At 43.6% G+C, this 18461-nt stretch overlaps 1 protein-coding gene across 7 annotated transcripts in view; it reads right to left on the reverse strand.

Moving 5' to 3' along the window:
* Positions 1 to 18461, reverse strand: part of RREB1 (ras responsive element binding protein 1) — a 122782-nt gene that overhangs the window by 62968 nt on the left and 41353 nt on the right. For 4 of the 7 annotated variants that reach the window (XM_064705315.1, XM_064705316.1, XM_064705321.1 and 1 more), the window contains 2 exons: positions 2442 to 2561; positions 923 to 1125 (listed from right to left, as the gene is read on the reverse strand). In XM_064705315.1, coding sequence (XP_064561385.1) covers positions 923 to 1125; positions 2442 to 2561 — 323 coding nt within the window. Of the gene's footprint in view, positions 1 to 922; positions 1126 to 2441; positions 2562 to 13785; positions 14159 to 18461 lie in introns of all 7 variants that reach the window. The other 3 variants (XM_064705317.1, XM_064705318.1, XM_064705319.1) reach the window with 1 other exon arrangement.

Genomic DNA, 18461 nt, shown 5'->3' on the forward strand with positions numbered 1-18461 from the left:
TTTCATGCTAAAAAATCCAAGACAAGTCATAAGTCTGTCAACTGGGCAGCTACTCAGCAAGCTATTAATAAACTACTATAGGAACATCACATGAGTCACGCCTCTCAACCTTTCTGGTCCCTGTTACATCTTGATTCGTTTACAAAGTCTGTGTGCTTCACTTCAAGCTCTAAAGTCAAATGACCACAGGGATTTGGGTTTTTTTTTTGTATTCTACAGCACCTTCTTTGGTGGAGCTTGGCTCAGCAGGAGAAAAACACGGATATAAATAACTACAGCTTAACTGATACGACTCTCTCCTTTCACTTGTTTAGATCAATATTGCTACCACCTGGTGCCATCAACGGGGAAATGGAAAAAAACTGATAAAAGCTACATATATTTACTCTGCAAAATTCATACAAGGCATTCTGCACTAGCTCTTCAGGCTTTTATTAACAAGGAAGTTAAGGGCACCTTACACTACACATATGAACTGAGCATCCTGATGAATATTTTGTTCCAGAACCATCTTTAACCATAAATTACTTGAACCTTCCATGGCGCAGCTGCACGCCTCTTGAGATTATGTGAATGCAAGAGCCTGGAGAAAAGATGCAGCAGGACAAAATGGCAATTCTTAGGTGACTTTGTTGTTGCTAGGGGCATCTGCTAGACCAGCTCAACATTGCATGGCACTGGAGCTCATGCTCAAATATTTGTCAGTCCAAGCATGTGGACCCTTCCCATTCCCAGTTTTCTAAGTTATGGTCTGGGTCTCGAGAGATACCAGAAAACATACAGAGAGGAACAACGGCAGGGGCAAGAAACAACCACTGAGGGGAAAAAAGGCAAACAGTCAACGAAACATAAATTACATCTTATCACTTTCCAGGCAGCTGCTTGTCTCCCCTTTGCCCTCCCTGCATTTGGGTTTATGTACCTGGTTCCTCCTGCCAATCCGATTTGGTGCAGGAGACTTTGAGGGGGATTTGACATTTTGAGAATTCCCGCCGTTTTCAGCAATCTTCCCCACATTCATCACTGCTGACATCATGGCGTCAATGGAGGACAAGTCTGCTCCGTCCAAACTGTTTGGGGAACTTGGTGATACCTTATAGCTGTTTAAGCTTTCCAGCTGCTTCTCTGGAATTAAAAACAAAAACACACATAGGAGTTCCTAGGCTATCTCAAAAAAAACCCAAACAACCCACAGTATTTTCAGCTGCCTGTAGCTCACATCACACTCTGCTGGATCATCATGGAGCACAGGCAACAGGCCATAATAAGTGGAGCTCTGTAACAGGACAAGATTCTCATAATGGAATGCACAGGACAAAGTGAACATTTTTCTCATAGGACATTCCCATTTTCTTCCTTTTCAACCTTAATTCAATATGGAGCTTATATATTTACTTTATACTCTCTTGCTGTGAAATGGAATTATTTGTGGTACCTTGTGATCACCATGAACTAGTAGAGCAGTACTGATGAATTGCACTCTGGCAAGCACATTCAAGCAGGTATGTGTTTTAAACAGGACTGTGCTAATTAAGGCATTAGTAACACAGTGTAGGGTACTGGGTTCCCTTTTAAGCATGGTTTAAGCCATCTTTGTATACAGAATAAGCTAAAGTAGCAAGAATCCAACCAAACCAAAACCCTCTATCCCCCATATTGCCTCTTTACTGCCACAGATGGCACACGTGTGATTTTGGTATGCCAAGCCATACTAGTCCATGGAGAATATGTTACATACATTACTATGTCACAGCTAAAGCTGTCGAGGTTCCAACTTCTCCATCACATGCTGTAAGCAGCAGGGATGCTTCTATCTCTAATACACCTAAAATTTCATCTCTGGTTTCTTAACATACAGACATGTCAAACACACAGAAAAGGCCTTCTATTTTCTTCTTTACAGGTTTGAAAAGGAAGAGGCTTTCAAATGAAACACTCCTTTCCCCCACAAGAAGTTTCCCTAAGAAACAGGAAGACCCTGCAAGTCTACTGCTCTGTCACCTCTGGTGGAAAAGCACAGAATCTTAATGTGTTGTGAGAAAGTCACTGAAACAGAAGAGTATGTGAGGGTGAACAAGGAGGAACACGTTTGTCTGTGAACATTTGATCTCTGCATAATACTGTCTTTGGAACATAAGTTTGAGGATTATAAACAGGTGGTTTTTTGAGGCTAAGTTACGTGGTGCCAAAGTTACTGTGAGCCAAGAAAATCTTTGTTTGGAAGCCTGCAGTGGTAGCTGAGAATTTGTGTGCTCATGCTTCTGTTCAACCTATTTTATACTTTTCAGACAGATAAAAGTTAGGGATGGGAAAAGAAATGTATGCACCAGTGCTTCTGCTCAATGTATTTTACACTCTTCACACAACAAGGTGTATGGATGGGTGAGAAATGTTTCTACATTCATAATCAATGCCCTAATTTAGCTGGTTGAACCAATTACCTTCATCTTTCTCCCCTGATTGACTGTGGCTCTCTTCAGGGTTGCTGGTCTCCTCACTTAGTGTAGCATGTACAGTTGCGTCTGGCTCTTCAGCCTCTTCTTCAGCAGCACCCTCTAGCACTACACGAGGGAGAAGGCAAAAAGAGAAAGGGAGTAAGCTTTTATGGAAGCCATTTTAGGAAAGTAAGACTACTGCCCTTTATTTTGAGGGCTCCCCTGACTCCCAGATAGGTCTGATGACAGAAGCACTCCAGCAGTGCCAGTGCAGCCAAGCAGCCACTCTCATGAGTGCCCAGGCACTGAGCTGGGAGATGCTGCTGCTTCACCAGTGGCAAAACCTGAGCAAATAAAGAAACCCCCACCAGCCTGGTGTGCAGCATTAAGGCAGCAAAAAATGGAGGAAGAGAGAGCAAGCTAGCCTATCACTGACAGTAGTGACATTTGATTAAGAAGTTGGAAGAATATTCTGCACCTAGAGAATTTAGGTGATTCAATTTCATACATGCACTGCTCCCTTCTCTCTCCTTGGAAGACTAACATTTACTCCAATCCATGAATTCATGGTGGCCACCTTCTTCCTTCTAGCAGTGGTAAAATTACTACAGAGGTTTCTGGGACCATTTGGCACATTCCTCACATCCACTGCCCAAGGTTCCCACACAAGTTGAAGACATAAGTAACCACTGTATGTACCAAGAGAATTCTTCCACACACCTTTCTGAAACCACAAACTTATCATGCTATCATTGGGGTTTAAGGAAGGGTGTCTGTTCTCTCTGGAGAATGACAGAGCAGTTAAACATCATTTTTAGAAGTGATGGGGAATGATCAACACATGAGAAACAGTTGTCTGCTCACAGCACTCATGGCTATAGCCTCTGGAAAAGGTTATTTGTAATATGGAAAACTGCTGATAGGTTTTTAACAGAGAAATACACCTTTATAACCTTACAAGCAAAATGTTTATTTCATTATGAAAACAAACACACCGTGGACATTTCATCATCTCAGATATACAAATCACAACTAGTAAGCCCAATACAGGTTTTCCTTTTATCAAGACAACAGAGACAATTGCCTTCAAACCACAGTTAAGAGGGTTTCTTCCTTTAAAAAAATTACATTCTCAAGGATAACATGCAAATTAGTCATGCAACACATTTTCAAATGCTGTTTGAACATCATCAATCATTGAAAACCATCAATGACTGTGTTACCCCAACTGCCAACAATTTGGAGTGCCCAAGTACAGGCAGGCAAAAAGAAAGGGCCCACCCACCTTGTGCCAAGTGGTTCCTCATTTCACACCATGCCAGACACAGCAGTGGATTCAACCTTCCTACATTTAGCTGCCAACCTTCTAAGGAGCGCACACAGATGCAGTCTAGAGACAAAACCTGGGACCTGACTAAGCCCAGGCAGTGTAAGGCTCAGGAAAACATCAACCTCTTAACAAACACTGCCCTCCATCTGCACCTTCAAAACCAAAAAAACAGACTAATCTGAACAACTCAAAATAACTTCTCCCTAATTATTTTTGTACTTTTCTGTTAAGAAAATAGTAATGATCCCTGTGACATAGGGATTTCTTGCTCCAAGGTGAGGCCAAGCTCCCATCCTTCTGTGTTTCCTCCAGTAATTATGGGAGCCACTTATTTGTCTGGCTTTGTTTTAGCTGTTGTAACTGCTGTAACTTTACTGTTATTTTGTTTGTTTTTAAAAAAGGTCCATCTCATTCAAGAGCAACATAATTATTTCTTTCCCCCCTGCCCCCATCTTATTTCAGTCACTTACATGGTAGCTGAGTTACTTTTGAATAGAATAAGCAACAGAATTATTTTCAGGACTGGCCTAAATCTAAAACTGCTTGCTCCACCAGCTTAGCACTATCAAAAATAAGGACCAGTTTGAACTATTTTGAAGTATTTCTGTTAAAAAAGTGTTTTAGTCCTTAAAAAAACCCTAAACAAACAAAATACACAATTCCTTCCAAAATACACATATTCATTCCTCCTTCAGTCAATACCTAGCACATTAATGTCACCACTGATACATCCTGGAAGAAAATCTACTGTGTAACTGTGAAGACTCCTGTGTTTGCCAAGGTAACTTAAAGACAGCTTAGTTGCTTCCCAGAGAACTACAGTCAGAATTTCTAGTGTTGCTTTTAGCAACATCAAAAATGGGAAATGCACTTTCCAGAAAGAGACTGCAGAACAGGCAGGCATATATGTACATTGAAAAACCCTACCTACTGTTTCATACAAACCTGCTACCTTGCTCTCTGTTTTTTTCACAAGGAAAACTACGTATTATACTGTTACAGTCTTTCATGGTTTCTTAGCCAACAGTTATTCTTCTTTTCTGAATCCAAATATTTTCCTCCAAAGGCAAGCAAATATATGTAGTCAGAGATCGTGTCCTTAAAACCATTTTCTGCATATTAAAAATTTCCAATTTCTAAAGTTGTCCAGAGATCGCAACTGAACTGCTCTGCATGCTTTAATCTACCTATCTATTTTCCACTCTCCTGCATGAAACAAAAATGCACCACTGAAACAAAGACAACTACATGAGCAGCACACACCAATTTCAGAAGCATAACTTTCTATTTGCAATAGGATATAGAAACAATAAGAACGCTGGGCCAAATCACTCCTTCCTGTGGGAAAACCCGTGGCAGAGTGCCTTCAGGCAGGAACACACTGAGAGATTTCTCTTGCAGCTTTGTTTTTGGTTGCTTTTTGGTTGTGGTTTTGGTTTTTTTTTGTTTTTTTTTGCTTTGGGCCGGTTGTTTTTTTTTTGTTTGTTGGGGTTTTTTTCCCCTTTAAAAAAACACATCACTGAGGATGGGGAAGTGTTGGGATTTTCTTCTACAGCACCTAAGAAACTCAGGGAATGGGACAGGCAGCAACCAGCACACATGCCCTATGCCATACTGCCTTCAGGACTGTAAACCCTCCCAGCTCACACCAAATGCCCCGGCGTGGAGGTTGTGCTGACAGAGCCTCCTTCCTCCCTCTCCCCAAAAGAAAACAAAGACCTCCAGGAAAAAGGATAAACAGGAAATAAGCTGAGAAACAGTGCAGCCTCAGGTTACATTCAACATCGGACCAAAGCCTCTAGGAAACAGGGAAGTGGTCACAAGCATTCAAGTCATCTTCTACTTTGAAGAAACCCCCCAGTGTCACATTCATCCTGTGTGAAAAGGAGGAAAAGCAGAGAGCAAGTGACTAAGCAAGAGTGCTGACAAATGGTAGGGGGGACAGGACCAAACAAGACAATGCAGCCCTCTCTGCACAGCCACACCAAGAGACCTGTCTTTTCTGCAGGAACGTGTTCCTTCCACTTGATGAGGTTGCTGACAATTGAAACTGGGGCAACTTCCATCCCACAGAGAGCCCTGAGGGGCCTATAGCTCCTGCTTCTGACAGTGGTTGGCCCCTGATGCCCCACACAGCCAGCTAATGGCAGAGAAACTGCAAAAGCAGAGCTTACAAAAAAAAAAAAATCCACCACCTTGTTGCTTCCCATTCAGTCTGTACAGGAAGACACTTGCTAGACCTATTTCCTCCTTTGGGATAAAGTGTGACTCCACTGTATGTTAAAGCTGAACCAATCAACAGTTACTCCCCCCGCTTTGCTTATGTGTATTTATTTGGGGTTTTTTGTTTGTTTGTTTTAAGACAACTCTAAACAGCTACAGCTGCTTCGCCTTCTGGCGAAGAGCATCACGCATGAAGCAAAAAGGAGAACACAGGCCACAGGAGAAGGAAGAAGAAAGGAGAAAAAATGATGAGTTTTCAGAGTCATAGTCATTTGACTTGCAACTGAGAGGCAGATACACAAGCACAGAGCAGCACGTCCTGGCCCCTGGGAGCTGGTACAAGTCTCTGTTCCAGATTGCTCCACTGTCTGTGCACATAAGCTCTCCCTTTGGAATAGATAGGAAGAAACGCACAATGCAGGCAAGAAGGGGGAAAACCTGGTACACACAGCACAAAGCTGCTTATTGTTCTGCCTTCCGAAAAAAATCCACATTAATGTTAAAAGTAGAAGCCATGCACTAATTGGGCCAGGGAAAGATTAACACTCTTGGCCAAATAGTTTTATTGGTTTCATTAAACATACTGTAGTATTTAGTAAAGAACACAGTGGGGGAGAAGAAACAGGGAAAAGAAATGACAGGTTTAGCACTGTGCAGTCCCCCCACCATGCATTTCAAACCACTTTTTCCCATGAGGTCCAAACAGGAATCCTGAGCCCTCTTCATCATTTCCATCTTAGCAACACTATTAGCTTAGTCAAGGCTTTCCCACTGTTTTTTGTTCTAAGTGGCATGAAAAAACCCCAAGGATCATTTAAATGAAGGCCAGACCTGCTAGTATACAAATTTAGACAAGAACAGAACTTCAAAGAGAGATATATCGCATTTGAATAAACAAAGTTTACTGTTTACCCTTGAGATTATAATACCTAAGAATCGCTACACTGCACTCCAAACTGCTTCTGATGCACTGGTCTCCTACTAAGCTTCTACACAGAGGAGAGGATTTTACTCCCAGAGCACAAACGCTCCCAAGCACAAATGGTCACTCCCACCCCAAAAGTGATGCACGCTATCACCCGCACTACCTTTTGAACATAACTTTCTGTCAAAGCTGGCAGGAAGGAAAAAGGGTGAAAAGGCATCGTGTGGGAAGAAAAAAGAGCTAACACTATTCAAAGCACTGCCTCAAGGCAAAGGAAAACCAAATGAACAAAGTTTTCCCAACTGACCTTTTTTAATACCAACTCTGCCCTTGCTACTAAAGTGCTGGTGCTGACTCTGCACCCCAGCAGTCGAAAACACTACTGGGAGCGTCACCTCACCGTCACCACTGCTGGAGCACCACTACAGGGCAGCCCATGGGAAAAGGAAGACAAGCACAGAAAGGAAGAGAGTGGCACCAGAATATCTGGGGGCTGCTCTTTCACTTTAAAGTAAAAACTAAGAATGCTACCCCAAAGCTTTTGAACTTGCTCCTGTTAGTAACATTTTCCTCTATAAAAAAACCCAAAACCAAACACAAAACCAACAACCAAAAGGAGTAACATCTATTGAAGGGTACTCTCTGAGCATCAAAGAAGACACACTCTTTCTATAAACTCTGAACTGTTAGTGAAACAATCATTTTACCTGTGTTAGTGCAGGTACAATACTTTGCCTCTTGAAATAACCATGTGAGTCTACAACATCCATATGTCTAACTTGTACACAGACAGATACACCCCGACATGGAATAAACAAGTGAACCACATGCTCATGGACATGCCTTAAAACTGAGTTCTGGATGATGATCTGGTGGGAGCGGGACAGGGCAAGAAGCGCTAAACAAGAACAAGATGATCCCAGACTATTTCCAGACTATTTTGCATGCTGTTGCTATAACACCTAACAGTTAGGCTAAATTTTAAATATTCAAACATATTTACTCCTCCTGCTTTATTTCCTTGCAAGCATGATGGGATATATGTGCGCATTCAGTTTTTATGTAGCTTTTGAAAATCCCTTTTTGGTGACTTATGGACTAGTAATGCTCCTCAGGACTTTGGCTCAGATGACCAGAAGCTTCTCTCCAAAAAGTATAGCAGATTTTGAACTTAGCTAATGCCTTTAGTGAACAACACTGAATCACCACAATACTCTGGCATTACATTGGTGCAATACACTGGAAACAAGGAAGTTGTACTAATATAACAATGAGACACTATCCTGGCAAAGCAGGGGTTTCCTGGGTAAAATTCACCTTTATGGTCCAACTGGTTTGCAGCAATGCACACAGCTACCAGGCAGCCTTAATACAAAATGAATTCATGCCCATTCTTTTGGCCCTGTGCTCCATTTGCTAACTTGAAGCCATGTCTGCACCTTTTGCAAGTGCTGCGTGCTGTGGGAACAGCCCTCACACAGGAGCCTGTGGTCGTGCTAGGCTAGAAAAGAGAACTCGGGCAAAAGTTGCTCCTGCACCAAGAGCGAAGCGAAAGCAAAACCTGACGGCCCCCTGGCTCCAAACAGGAAAGCCCAGCACACTTGGTAATCACCTCACAGAGTTTGATCTGAACCTACACCGAGTTCCTGACCAGCACTGCTCTCTTTGGGGACAACAGTGCCACACAGAACACACAGCACTGCAAGAACTGCAATAACCTACGGCTGCACTTAGGATCAGCAGCTGCTGATGAATTTTGAGACTTTTCTAATATCTTAGCAATCTTTCCCCTGACCAAAGACATATCTGTGAGCTGCTCCTCATTTCTGCTGTTTGTATCAGTGTGTTGGTGAGTACCTGGCCCTCCAGGAAGCCTTTATCACAAAACTGCATCTAGCTTCAAGAATTCGCTCAAGCAAAAAGGATACTGAGATTTGAAGACAGCTTAACAAACCTGGGACCATGAACCCCACCCACATTTAGGCAACAATAAAAAGTCTGGGCAACAGGAGAGCAAAACAAGTGGCTCTAAGCAGACATCCATCCATTCCTTCCCATGTTGACAACTGCAAACACTCCTCCATCCTCATCCTTGCCTGCCTGCACAGCTGTGAAGAGGCCAGTGGGAAGGGAGTCTGGCTTCCCCCAGGCACTGGGAATCATGGCAATGTAGGGGGAACACAGAACAAGACAGGCCTTGGGCTTTACCCAGCACATCCCCTCCCCTGCACCCTCCCCACTGGCTGAGGAAGGACACAAAAGCAATACTGTCTGTCCTTATAAGCTCTGCTTTGCATGTGTTCAGGGAGTGGGGACAGCTGTGCGGACGGCTCGCAGAGTTCCAGGAAGTCAATGTGTGTCTTGGCTTTAACTCCAGTTTATTTGCCTTAGCTGAAGTGGCGACACGAGAAAGTCCCTTTGAGTCTCCCCTGAGCTGGCACTGGCTGTAGCAGGGCAAAACTCCTTGGGACATGGCCTGGGGTCCCTCCCTACACTACCAGACTTCCCTAGTCCGGCTGCTGCATCTTTCACTCGGGCCAGGGCTGGCTTACATCCCACTGGGCAAGGGGACAGCCTTGGAAGATGGTGTGGGAGAGGGTGGGACTCCAAAGCAGAGCCAGAGACTGGAGGGAGTGGGCCCTGAAGGCAGGATGGAAGTATCTTGCAAAGGCAGGACAGGTCAGGCAAGTGGCATCCCACTGCCTGCCAAAACCACTGCCCACACGCCCTGAAGGAGCCCAGGGTGAGGCAAGAGAGCAGAAGGGCAGGGGGAAGTTGAAGCAAGGACGAGTGGGCAACCCCACCGTGGCCTGTGCCCATGCCCAACAGGCCGAGGAAAGGGAGATGCACCTGTCTGAGGGGAGCAATCCTAGGGAAGCACACCCCTGGGAGACAAAACCTCATCGCCTGCTGCTGCTGCCATCTCAGACAAGCAAGAGGGGATAGCAAAATGAGGAAAACACTCACAATGTAGCTTTGTGTGTTTGTTGCTTGGGGGATTTCTTCATTTTTATGCTACCCTGACAAACCCACTTGACCTAAAATCCTGGAGGGGACATGGGGGGAGCTATAGGTTAATGTCACATCACCTGTGTGCCTAAGCAAGTACTGTGCTGAGGAAATGGGATACTTGTCCGAGAGCCCAATGGGTGAGCTAGATGCACTGCACTAGGGAGAGTCAGATGGGAAACACTTCTGAGTAACAGAGAAGAAAAGAGACCATCCCCCCCTTCAAATACTCCGAGTTACAGCACCCCTCTCTCTGACTGAGGAGAGGCTGCAGGCACGCAGGGCGGGCAAAGCAGGACTGGGCTCAGCTGGGTAGCTGTGACGGAGATGCTGACATCCCCGACAATATATGGCCAGCCTAAACCACGGGATATCTTGTCCTTTTAAGGTGGGCCAAGAGCAAGCATCTGTGCAGCAGCAGCAGCACAGCCCCAGCCTGCCATCAATAGCCCTGGTGTCACTGAAAAAACAGGGGCTCCTGTGCCATACCAACTGGCTGTGCAGATGCCTGGGCATCCACCCCGAGAGGAGACAATCCGTCTGGTTGTTCCTCTGCTCAGCATCACGGAAACAAGCAGGCACATTAGTAAGGAGAGGAAGAAAGCCACGAAACCATGCAGCCGGGCTGCTCCCTGGCAATTGGTGCCTGCAGCTGTTGGGGAGGGAGGGAGGGAGGGAGGGAGGGAGAGCCTGTCCCTGTCCCCATCTCTGTCCCTCACCCTGATGGCCAGCAGCTCAGCCAAGGGCAGCTTTGGAGCCAGCGCTCAAAGTGAAGGTTTAAAGCAAATCTCGGGAGGGAGAAACAAGCAAACATTTCATCCCCTCACACTTCACATGTAGCCAGAGCCGTGTGTGTGTGCAGGACAGGTTCAGCAAGGATTAGAGAGGCAGGATGAATCACACTGAGGAAGACATAGAAAACCTCCTGTGCTAGTGCCCTGCTTCTTGTGTGCTGCTCTGGTTGCAATTCTCTTCCTCCAAGATGAGTATTTGAAGAGTTTCACAGAGGAACTGAATGCACAGGCAATTTTACAAAAATCATTCTGAAAATAGGATAAGCTAGAGACCAGGAAAAAACTCCTCTTGGAGTAGCTATGTCCCACATGGTGTTTCACCACTCTAACTGCATCCATATGCTAGCAAACACAGGCAAGCCCCAGGGGAGAGCATCAGTTTGCTTGCAGAGCTCCCAACTCATCCTTTGCAGCCCAACCACACTGTCTTTGCAGGAGATGCCAGCACACTCTCTGCTTGGAGCACTGTACCAGGTAGCTTGCTAAAACATTTTGTGCTTCACAAGGTAACACAGCAAAATGAGAAAAGAAAAAGTGGAAATTACAGGGATTTAAACCCATTTCCTAGTGTTGTCAACCACCAGGATTTTATCATGAGCCTGTAAAATCTGATGGTGCTACATTACTGCACAAAATCTCAAATTTTTAAAGTAAAAATGCTAGTTTTTTGATTTTTGCAAAAAGGATAAACACATTACATGCTCAGCAAAATACAAAAAGCAAACTGAAGTGAACAGATTAATTTTAAAGCCTCAAGCTTTTCAGGATAACCATGATCTCAAATGCTCAACCTGTAATTTTTTAACATACAGGGATAGCAACACAGTGTCCCCTCTCTACCCAGTACATTTTGTACTCTGGAAAATATACCTTCTAAAACTAAAATTACTCTTTTAAAGAGAGAAAAATTTGCAATATCTCAGCGTGTTTCTAACATTTTATTTAAAAGCCAACACAGCTGCACTTTAATGTTACTTAAAGATGGAAACCTACATCAAATTACCAAACTTGTTTTAAACAGACTCAACATGCAAATATTTTGAAGATAGAATGATTCAAGAGTTTGAAGCTCTTCTCACTGCTCTTTTCCAGGGAGCATGACTTGCTGACAGGATTAACTACTGCCAGGCTCACGAAGCTGGGAGACAGCTGCCACATGGCAGCCATTTATTACAAAGCTCCACTCCTCTAAAGTTAGGAAAGAGGCAGACCGTTTCATCTGTGTTATCAGCAGGGTTCCTCTGCCCCACAGGCTTTAGTGACTAGGCTTTTTCTAAACAAACACCTCCTTTTCTCCCCCACCTTGTTAACATCATATCTTCCTGTATTGTGTTTCTGGTCAGCACAGAAACTATTCCTCCTACCACATCCTCCAAATAACAAGAAGAACAACAATCTATAACCAAGATAATTTTAAAACTTCAGAAACACAAATCCTATCCCTACCCCTTTCCCCTGAAATACATTTTTAAATTAGGGAGTTTTAGCTTGAGCTTTTCAGAGGGGAAAGCACAGCCCACAGGGAGGAGAGAGAGAGAGATGCTGGAGCAAAGAGAAGCATGCTGTACAGCCCTCCCTCTCCCACCCATGCTAGGAGACACTTGTAATGTCAGCCTCCAGCTGCAATATCCCAAGGGCCTACCCAGCTTTTCACGAGCAAGATAACTGGTAGCACTCCTTCTGAGATTGTATCTCCACACCAAGCAGACTCTGCAGGCCCACAAGCCAAAGCCAACATCTGCCCCTCACCATAAGAGGCACAAGCAGATCTCAAGCCAACCAACTCCTACAGTGTGCTAAGGACCAGGAACAGATAGAAACCAGCTACATAATCTCCATGTGATATTAAGCACAACCATCAGCTGACATTGCCCTGATACTGTGAGCCAGAATTAAAAGATACAAACTAGCAGTTTTAATTTTACAGGGGGTTATTCTAGATGTGTATTTGCCATAGATGCTAAAGCACCAAAGATCACTCAGACTGAGGTTTATTGCTCCGTCCAGGTGAGGGAGAAATCCAGCCTTCAGAAAAAGAGCTCTCTCCCACCACCTATGAACAAGGTGCCACAAGTTTTGTGAGCACACCCACTGGCTTACACCCGCTGGCCAGTAGCCTTTGGGCTTGTTTACAGAGCTCTAAATTCTGAAATACAAGGTTTCTTTCTTGGTTTAGTTAGGTAAATTAATTACAGCAATAGATAGCGCTGGCAAGACTCTCCAAGTTGAGATTCACACAGGAAAGACACTTAACAAATTTTAAACAGCAGAGCTACTTGCCAGTGGTACTCTTCAATATGAGTTTTCTTTCTATTTTGAAGTAGATGCAGTGCAAATAACCTGTGGGAGGTGCTTCCAGCACACTGACAAAATGAAACAGCATCTGTTCATCAAAATGAATGTGCAACACACATGAAAAAAAAAGGGCATAGGGATCTTGTTCATCAATTTCTTATGGAATTCAGAAGTCACTCAGCTTTATCAGAGAGTACAAGAAGCCTTCTCAGGAACAATATATCTCTATCTGATCTGAAAAAATATGCCTTTTCAAAACAAGAACTGCACACACACACACACACACATATATACAAATCCCCCTTCATCCACAACCACATCCAGCTGCTGACCTTCTGAGTTCCTTGTACTATGGTCTATGCTCTGGGACTTTAAAAGCCTAGCAGGCATTTCTAAAGGATTTCACAAAGTACACTGGCCTGGCCTTGTAAAAGCTCATGAGGAATCCATGAAGGTCATCGTGCAGCTTAGACAGTCTGCAAACAGCATAATCCACGTGCTGGTGAGGTAAGAAATGACCAAAGTCGGGCAGATAGGCCTGAAGACTTCTGCAAGGAATGTTTCCTCCAACAATGCTGTAAACCCTGGAGGAAATGCCTGCTGATCTTCAAAGCCCTTCAGTAGGAACAGCCTTAAGTTTCCTGAACATGAGCATTCTGGTTGCAAGGCCGCAATCCTCTTAGGCATACAGAGAAAAACATAAAACCAAAGGAAATTAAAAAAAAAATTAAAATCCACTAAGGTTAATAACTGCAAATAAGCAGCAGGACTGACCCTCTACTTTGCAACGAGCTGTCGGATCCATCCAGCAAAGTTTTGATGTTCCTCGGCACAAGAGCCACACGGATCAAGCAGCAGCTCACAATCTCTGCAGCTTTCCTCTTTCTACTCCAGGCAGTCCTCCACACGTGCAGACTCCTGGACAGCAATACTCAGTTGTTCGGACTACGAGGGGATGCTACAGCTGTGGCTGCTGCACAAGGTGTCCACCGTAACTATATCAAGGCCCCTGCAGTGTGCTGCACTGCCAGCAGAATTTTAGGTACAGCCTTCAGTTGCCTGACGGGTTTCACAGGCGACCATGAGTAAAGGGGAGTCTGGACACCTGCACACTGCAAAGAATTGCAGGAAGTTTATTTCAGGAACGCTGGGGAAAAAAAAAAAGAACAGACAAAATTGTGAACAGGTTTCTTCAGTAAGTGAAGTTTCAAGTTGCTATTCCTCCAGCCAAAAATGTCTGCTGCTAGTCCAAAACCACCCTCTCCTTCCAAAAATCCAATTCTACTGCTAGTGCTTTACACTCTTCCATGAAACAGATGATACAGACAATTCTTGAAACAATTCACATATGAAAAGGGAAATTAATTTCCTTCTTCTGACTCCATTGATAAATATTTAACAAAAGCATTAGATTGAAACAAACTCGTATGAACTACATATAGGTTCAATTCAATTCTGGGTAAAGTAATAGTTGCACACAGAGAAAAATGAACAAACAGCAACAAAAGTGATCAAGTGGCCTGTGCACCCACCTCAATTTCTGCAGGAGGACAGCAAGAGTTTGCCAGTGGAAACTTGACTAATCACTTTCAAATATGCACATATAGCAAAGCAACACTGAAGTATCATCATCAGACCTATGATACTGAAAGTCACACTTCTTTTGAGGAGTGATGCTTCCACATTTACATTTTCTCAGGCATATAAACATACACCCCCACACAGCCACCTTCTTTTCATTCTAAGCATGAAATTGCCTTCCTTTAAAGTTTTAAGCCAGTATACACTACAACAATATTTTTATTTACATCGATCTTGCTAAGGTCACTTAGAATATACAACCAGAAGTGAAGAAAACCTTAAGTATTTTAAAAGAACCACAAAATTTTAAGAAATCCTGATATTACTAATTGATTACGTTATAACTCTTTCAAGGAACAAGCTGTTATTTCTACCCAGCTGACAGATTCAATCCTCCAAATTTCACACAAAAATCGTGTTCATTCAGAGCAAAAGTAAAGGACAAAGAAACCTCAACATGAGAACTCATATTTTCACTCAGATGCTAAACAGCAGGAGCTGTTTTCCACTTCCAGTTCAAACACTATTGTTTTGTAGTAAGTTTTATATGTCTCATGGAACTCAACCATTCAATACAAAAAGATACAAGAGAAGAATTCAGGCAATCAGTAGCTACCTCAACCTGTACAGCAGACAAGCATGTATTATGAATGAGTTAAAACAGGAAACTGAAAGGAGAATGCAAGCAAAACCACTAGTTAAATGAATTATTTTTTACAGTAAGGTAAAAACTTTTCCTAATCTACCCACTCATTTCACACACAGTAATATGCAACTATCATTCTACCAAAAATTAGAAGAGCGTTACCACCAGATTTGTTTCATTCATTTCTTCATGTGAACTTCAAATGGGGTTTCTGAAGCTAGAAGATTTTGCCATCCCTATCTAGTAAGAGCTGAAGACAGAAACTGGCCCTTTCCTTATCTCTTAGGGTCTGGCATGCCATGGGGGCTATGAAGGTAGGCACTTTCATAAGCAGAAACATGTTCAGTGTTTTCACACCAAACTTGAAACAATATTCAATATAAATTTGACATAAAAAAATATGAGAGCTTACAGGTTCAAAAGAGTCTCAGTAAATACAACCCTTTAAACTTCCTAAAATCTCCAAACATGGACAATTTCTGATGTAACAAGGTCTTTAAAACAGCAGTAAGCAAGCTCCCTGAAGGGTGGGGTAATTGGGAGGGTTATCACACCTCTGGGGAAGTCACAGGCTCTATCTTGGCAGAGGTTCATCCCTTCATATACCCAGGGGACTGATTAGTTCATGATAAGCAATTAGGCACCCCAGGGAGGACGGTTAACTGTCTTACCAAAACAAAAAGGCTGCACAAATGTAAGTCTCATTAGATTAAAGAAACACTATCTACAGAACAGCAAATTTGTGTATATTCCCTTCTACTGGAACAAGTACTACATTTTGCCTACATATGGCACACACAGATCTCAGAAATCCCAAATTTGAGCACGTACTTGATGCTAAATTGGTAACAAATGCTCTGAAGCATTTTCTTTCCCAAGACACTAGTGCTGCGATGCAGGAAAAAAGGAGGAGGGATGGAGGGGAGGAATACAGTAAATACTGATTAGAAGATTTGAACTAGTAATCTCATTCAATTAAATTTTCTTCCTCATTGTTAAAATAGTTCCTAACCAAAGATGAGCTGCAGAAAGTGGGTCCTGGAAAGGCTATACATGGCTGAATGCTGATTGAATTTTAGAATGAGACCCCAGCAGCAGACCCACCTTTACATGCCTTGCTCCTAAAAAATGTCTGGGAAGCTCCTGCCTGCTGTGGGTCTTGTGGTGAGGCACCTATGCATATCACAGTCCTACCCATGTTAAATCTTTATCTCTGATGAAGCAGAGGGACAAATTCATCTTTTGCCTGCCAACTGATGTAAAAGCTCCAACACATCCCAATAGGGCTGCTCCTGACTTACATCAGGCTCAATGTATTTCAAAGTACTTCGATGGCTTAAAATATGAAGGAATGCTTTTCAATTAGGCGACCCCCTGTCCTTTTCTGTTCTTTTATCTTTTTTTAACAGTTTGCCATCCAGTGATAGGAGGGAACCCCAGCTGCATAGCCTGAGCTTTTATCTTCTGCTGACCATGCAACAACACAAAGCTCAGTGCTGGATTTCCTGCTGCTTGCTGAAAGGGGCTGTTCAGCTTGTTTAAATATTACTTGCCTTGGGAGCCTTGGAGTTGTGCCCAAGCACTGTACTGTATCTTCCCAGCATCCATTTCAGCGTGTACTTTAAAGGTCTTCAGGTTCCATGTACTATGCTCCCTCTCTGCTACGGGAGGAGTCTCCTGACTCCAGAAAAGAAAAGAAACCCCATTCAACTCCTCCCTCTCTCCCCATTTTCCCCACTAATCCCTCTGCCTCATTCCATTACACAGGTAACAGAAGTCCATGTTCATCCCAAAAGCATGCAAACACATTTAGTCCTGTAAACTGAACCAACTGCAACCAAGGTAAAAGACATTTTGGTACAAAAGGCTGCAGCTAGGAAGAAATCAGATGCCATGTATCCTGTACAGCAAGCTACCAGTGTGCAGTGAGCAAGCAACCAAGAAAGTACAGCAGCAAAAGTGGATTGAGTACAGCAGCCTCCTGCCATACTAAATTTAAAGTCTCCACTGTGGATTTTAGAAAAAAAAGAATCTTTAAACACAACCTTCTCTGAATTTGCAAACTTAACATTAAGGCGCTTTCCCTTGCCATCCAGAGCAGTGATGAAAAAACCCCACGGTTTTCACAAAAGCAGAAAGGATATTCCAGCCTACAGGAATTCTTTCAGAAGCCCTCCTTTTCACGATTACCGTGCCAACGGGAGGCTGAAGTCTGGCTACAAGGTCAGGAGGAGATAACCTTGGCCAATAGAAATTATTTGCATCAGCCCAAAGGCAGCACCAGGCCACCCATTAAGCAGCCCAGCAGGCCTCACTGTTAACCTGTGAGCAGCCAGAAACAGCTGATAGGAATGGAGAAACAGGAGGTAAAAATCCAGATTCACAATCTATCCATGAGAGCTGTGGACACAGCCATTCGAATCAGGAAAACTTCAGTAAATACTGACTGTGAGAACTGTCCTGTAAGAAGATGTCTCTCACTTTCCATGGCAGCTGGGATGCAGAAATACATGTACCCCCACAAGCTGATGCAGGACTGCAGGAAACTCAAGGCTAGAAGTGAAAACCTGCTTTTAGTCCGTTCTGCTTTGCCTCAGCCTGCAGCGTACAGACTGATTTAACCTGATGTAAGCCACAGCTGTCATTCAGAAGGACAGACTGCCAGTCCTCACTTTACCCCACAGCTCTGGCCACGTGTTCTCCCTCCGGCCTTATGCCAGTTCTAGAGTTTGAACAACCACATCCAGGACCATGGAACAGATCTGAATTGAGATTTGCGTTTGTTTGTGTTTGGTTTTTGTTTGTACTTAAAAATGCACATACATACAGTTTCATCAACAGCATTCACACATGGGAGCTGAGACATAGTCAAATTACACCCTCTATTTGAGTGAGAGATGAGAGACCTGAGCAAGAATGTTGTCGGTAACTCTACTCCTGCGGTGCTGCAGTACCGGGGAAAGATGAAAAGATGTAGTGGAACGAACCCACAACCGGCTCCATCTCCAGACTCCCTCCTCCCGCTCCCCCCTCGCTCCCTTGTCTCCAACTCAGAGCTCACTTGCAGCATCTCTGCCATAAAAACATCTAAAAATATACCTGAAGTTCAGTTTTCTGATTAATGCCAGTGAAAATAAGTTCACAATAAAATAAACTACCACAATTAAAATGTCTCCACCGCACCTCTCCCATGGCATCCCTGGATGAGAGTAAGAGAGCAAGA

Source organism: Zonotrichia leucophrys, chromosome 2, assembly GCF_028769735.1.
Source record: "Zonotrichia leucophrys gambelii isolate GWCS_2022_RI chromosome 2, RI_Zleu_2.0, whole genome shotgun sequence".
NCBI classification, from domain to species: Eukaryota; Metazoa; Chordata; class Aves; order Passeriformes; family Passerellidae; genus Zonotrichia; species Zonotrichia leucophrys.